Source organism: Condylura cristata, unplaced genomic scaffold (assembly GCF_000260355.1).
Source record: "Condylura cristata isolate star-nosed mole 26May11 unplaced genomic scaffold, ConCri1.0 scaffold00019, whole genome shotgun sequence".
Classification (NCBI taxonomy): Eukaryota; Metazoa; Chordata; class Mammalia; order Eulipotyphla; family Talpidae; genus Condylura; species Condylura cristata.
Window position 1 is genome coordinate 3,989,623 of NW_004567120.1, and position 5,368 is coordinate 3,994,990.

At 32.3% G+C, this 5,368-nt stretch overlaps 1 protein-coding gene across 1 annotated transcript; it reads left to right on the plus strand.

The window, feature by feature from the left end:
• Positions 1-837: 837 nt before the first annotated feature.
• FAM46D (family with sequence similarity 46, member D) lies at positions 838-2,010 on the plus strand. The gene has a single exon (XM_004685880.1). It carries the CDS (start codon positions 838-840, stop codon positions 2,008-2,010), a length of 1,173 nt encoding a protein of 390 aa, XP_004685937.1.
• The last annotated feature ends 3,358 nt before the right edge of the window (positions 2,011-5,368 follow it).

Here is a 5,368-nt window from a genome sequence, read left to right on the forward strand (position 1 = left end):
AGGCGGGAATCGAACTCATGCGGAAGTGGTTTCAGCTTCTTAGTGCAGTGCTTTAACCCGCTGCGCCACCAGGGAGGGCCTGTTTCTGGTCTTTTTAATATGGTTACTTCTCATTGGTTTGAGATAGTATTTCATTGTGTCAACCAATTTAACATTTCTTAAAGTGTTATGGGCACACTGAAGAATTAGCTACAATACTTATCAATTATCTATAATACTTATCCTCAAGCAATTTAAGGAATTCACACTCAAATAGTAGACTTTAGAAATAGCCTTTTCATATATATATATATATATATATATATATATGAATATTATATGTGAGAAGGCTCTGATCCTTTTAGATTAAAGATGCTATGCATGTAATTTTGAAATATTATGTTATTTAGTCCATTGAGTTCTAACACACATGGAAATGCTCTCCAATCTCACTTTAAATTCATGACAATTAACCTCAATAATGTACTATGACTAGCACATGAACAAAATTTATATCGCCAAACAAATATAATTATTACAGTATTTACATGAAGAAAGATTGAGAAATACTACCATTTTATAGCAACAATATTTATAACTCTAATCAATCCCTGAAAATGTCTGTTTGCATGCACCAATATATCTAAAAATTTTGACATAATCATACTGGCTCTCATTTACTTCTAGATTTTAACGCGATTTGTTACATTGATAAGATTCTTCACAGTATTCGATTGGTTTTATGCTGCAGGTAAGTCTATTTTTAACTTTTCCATATCCTTTACATATGCAATGATTTCAAGATGCTAATTTTTTAAAATATTTTATTTGCTTTCTAGTTGATCTACTGACTTCACAATGTCTGTAATCAGATTCAGTAACCTCTCTTGGGATCAAGTTATCACACTGGATCAAGTGTTGGGTGAAGTAATTCCAGTTCATGGAAGGGGGAATTTTCCCACATTGGAAGTAAAACCAAAAGATATCATTCATGTTGTTAAAGATCAATTAATAGAGCAAGGAATTATTGTAAAAGATGTACGATTGAATGGTTCCACAGCAAGTTACATACTTTCAAGTCACAATGGAATCACCTATAAGGATCTTGATGTTATTTTTGGTGTTGAATTACCAGATGATCAAAAATTTCAGGTTGTTAAAGATACGGTTCTAAGTTGTTTACTCGACTTTTTGCCAAAAGGTGTAAAAAAGGAAAAGATTACTGTGAAGACCATGAAAGAGGCATATGTACAAAAAATGGTCAAAGTTTGTAATAAACATGATCGTTGGAGTCTCATCTCTCTTTCTAATAATTCTGGGAAGAATGTAGAACTAAAATTTGTAAATTCACTCAGACGACAATTTGAGTTTAGTGTAGATTCCTTTCAAATTGCTTTGGGCTCTATGTTAGACTTCTACTGTGATAAAAATGCTAAGCTAACTAAAGAATCGTATCCTGTTGTGGTAGCTGAAAGCATGTATGGAGACTTCCAAGAAGCAATGATGCATTTGCAATGCAAGCTTATATCTACCAGAAAACCTGAAGAGATTAGAGGTGGTGGTCTTCTGAAGTATAGTAACTTGCTGGTTCATGACTTTAAACCAGCTTGTGCAAAAGAAATTAAGAGTCTGGAGCGTTATATGTGCTCTAGATTTTTCATTGATTTTCCTGATATAGCAGAACAGCAAAAGAAAATTGAATCATACCTCCGCAACCATTGCATAGGTGAAGGAAAAAGCAAATATGACTACCTTATGACTTTGCATGGTGTTGTAAATGAAAGCACTGTTTGCCTTATGGGAAATGAAAGAAGACAGACACTTAATATGATCACCCTTATGGCTTTAAAAGCACTTGGAGAGCAGAATATCTTACCTAGTACAGACAGTGTAACTTGCTTTTATCAGCCTGCTCCATACTTCACTGCTGAGAGAGGGTGCTGTACTTACTTTGTAATGGCTGGACCACCACCTTTATTCTTTCACCCATCCCACCCATTGCACATTCATATGCCACATGGTATGATGTAAAAAAAACACACATACATCAGAAACTTTGCTTTAACTAGACACCTATTCAAAGCAAGTTTCCAAATTCCCAAATTTTATGATCTTTTTATGGCCTATTTAATCAGCATCTTAATTTATCTGGAAACATTCAGTGTAAGCAAAAATATTTTCATAACTATTAAATGAAACTTTTGTTTCATTTTAACTTTATCCAAGATCAATTTCTAACATGCCACTCAAGTGCCTCTTCATGTGAGCTTTTATAGTGCTATAATTTATTTAAAAATTCACATGTCAATCAGGTATATGACTATCTCTTTACCATTTCAAGTATGTAGCTATCAGTACCAGAAATAAGTCCAAAAATGTAGGAAAATTATTTAAGAATAAATGAACTATAGTAATAATGAGTTACAAGTAAAAGTTTAGTATTTTTTTCAGAGTAGCATTTTACTCTGAAAATCAAAATTCGCAACCTATCTGAAAACATGTAATTCCTCATATGCTCCTTTAGCTTACTTTGGTTAATCTAATAAGTATTGAAATTATATTGCTGGTCCAGTGCTCCATTTTATAAACATTTTTTTCATGATTTGGACTCTTCCCCTTAAACAAACAAACAAAAAAAACAGAGGCCCTCCCTGGTGGCGCAGTGGGTTAGGATGCAGCACTGCAAGCTAGCACCAGCTGCTTCAGTGCAAGTTTAATCCCCGGCCCCGGAGGTGACCCACATAGCACAGCAGACCTCTCCTGACCCACCCTCTGCTCCCCTCAGCAGTGTGCTTCATCACTCTGCCTGTTTTCTCCCCACTCAGTCTCTGGTGAATCCTCTCACCGCCCCTGCACCTCTGGCCTAGACGCTAGCTCTCTATGTATAAATGAATAAATCTTAAAACAGCCAGACAAACAAACAAAAAAGCAGATTCCCCTTGTTTTTCTTCCAAAGCTTTAACATCCTGCTGGAAGAATAACCCAATGTTACATGCTTGCTCCTAACACTTCAAGCACTTATTTCTATTATAGTAAAACATATGGCACATTTAGTGTCAGTTACAAGTGCAAGTACATTTTTTTTAACCAGAATTGCACAAAACTACATAACACTGGTTAAAATGGTTGATTATTTCTTAATTTAAAAACATTAGTTTCTAACTTCATTTTTATTATAGGAAGCTGACGTACTGTCTGAATTAGATAAGAAGTCTATAACCCTTATAGGCAACAAAAAGGGAACATGTGATCCATTTTCTGAGGAGTACATTTTAAATTCCTCCTTTACTCTCCAACCTTTTTTCACTGTTTGGTAAAATGACACCTCTCTATATTAGTAGTGATAAAATGCAAAAAAAGAAAGTAAAGTTTAGGGGAAATTTATTACTATTTATGTTGCCAAAGGGGGGAGGATGACATTGTTTCAAGTTTATTTCCTCAGGAAGGGAGAGTCTAGAAACAGAATTATTGACTCAGATTGGATGATAATAGATTGTTTCATTCTAAAGAATAAAGCTTGCATGTGTGCATTGTGAAGACTCCAATTTTAGAATCACTGACTTTTTTTAAAGATTTCTCTTAACTAGGGTAACCTAAAGACACTTTAATTCAGAAATTTAAATTCATGATTGGGGGATAACATTCCCTTTCAATTATTTAAGAGCCCTCGAATTCTAGGCAACTAATTGGAGAAATATCATGACTTCCTGTGTCATTCAGAGTTCAGACTGGTTTAAATTATAAGCTAACTTTGTTCAAATTAAAAAGTGGTCAACCCTTTTAGCAGTGTTATATATGCTCTTATACAATTCTGGATAACTTTTAAACATTACATAAGTTGTATTTCAGTTTTGATTAGTATATCTAATATCTTATGTCAATCCAGTTAGACATAAAAACAAAAGTCACATACCACTTTAGACTTAAAATATATAATTAAATGTCAACGTATTCAGTCACAAAATTTTTTTAATTCCTAAGTGATTATATTACATTTACACATAAAACTATTAGTAGGGATTCATTGTCACTAATTTTATCAGTATCACATTTACTGGAATACTTCAGTACATTCCATGTATTTCACCAAAAGGCTTAAATGTTTTCTAGTAAATATTGGAAATAACCTTTTGTATTATCTGAATTTTTTAGATCTCAATCCATTATAATTTAATGATAGTTTCCTATGACTATCTTTTCCAATTTGTCTTTAAATTCTCAATTTTAAAGTGACTAATGCTAGAAGAAAGTGATATCACAAACTCTTATTTGCTCTTTACATGTATTCTTCTATTTTAAAATAAACTTCCATATGTCTCTGAGAAATATACCTACTTTCTATCCACACACTGCTACTATTTAATTGAAAAGTAAAGTTCTTTTGACAGCTTGTGGCTAATTGTTCCTGTTTAGTGAAATCGCTGTTAGTAAACATGTAAACATATTTGCAGAGCACTGAGTAAAACTGCTGATATAATTTCCTATACTCTTTCACTAAGATCTACATTTACCATAAATTTAGCATCTTAGGAATGTGGTGGATATTAACATAACTTTATAAATGTTTAGGTGCCTTTTGAGCCCTACGACTCTACCTCACCAATTTTAAATTTTTAGTGCAAAAAAATTTTGAAGTATTCTTGAAAGTTATTGTGTTTCTGTAAATGAAAGTTCCAAAGTATGAATGAAGTTATCTAAGGAATGACTGAAATGTCCAGAGTGGAGTGACTGTGTAACTTTGCTTTAATATTGAAAATGTTAAATCAGATGATGTTTTGTTTTTTTTGGTTTTTTACCATGTAATTGTTCATTAAATATTTTTGTAATTTATAAGTGCTATTTTGGAAAGTTTTATTCTCAGCATAAATTACTGTTATATGAACAGCTCAGGGTCTTTTGGTGGAAACTATCTTTATATAGATTTTACCATGGTGATTGATAATTATTATCTACCTAATAGCTCATATGCCTGCTTCATTTGCTTTATCTTATGGTTTTGTGTGCTCTGTAGGAAACACACTATAAATGCTGTTATTACAGTAAGTGAGTTTTGAAATAAAATCATTGTAAACCATACAGCAAAAGTTAAATGACTTATTATTTCAAATACCATCAAATTAATTGTTTGCTTTATCTTCAAAACAATACTTACATACTTACCCTGGAATTTGTATGGAATCCCTATTGATTTAGTTAGAAATTGTATACATAGAGCATGGAAAGAGACTGACCTTCATTATATTATGGCTCGGTATTATTGACCTTTACCATTTATAACAGGTTAACCAACAGATAACCTTTTTCATATAACTTAATTATATAAATTGTATTCATTTCCCAAAGTTCATTTTATTTTACTTTTTTTTTAAGTTAGTATTTTTTTGAGGTA

Bases quoted from the DNA above. Each gene is read 5' to 3' on its own strand.
- FAM46D (XM_004685880.1), top strand. From the start codon at position 838: ATGTCTGTAATCAGATTCAGTAACCTCTCTTGGGATCAAGTTATCACA.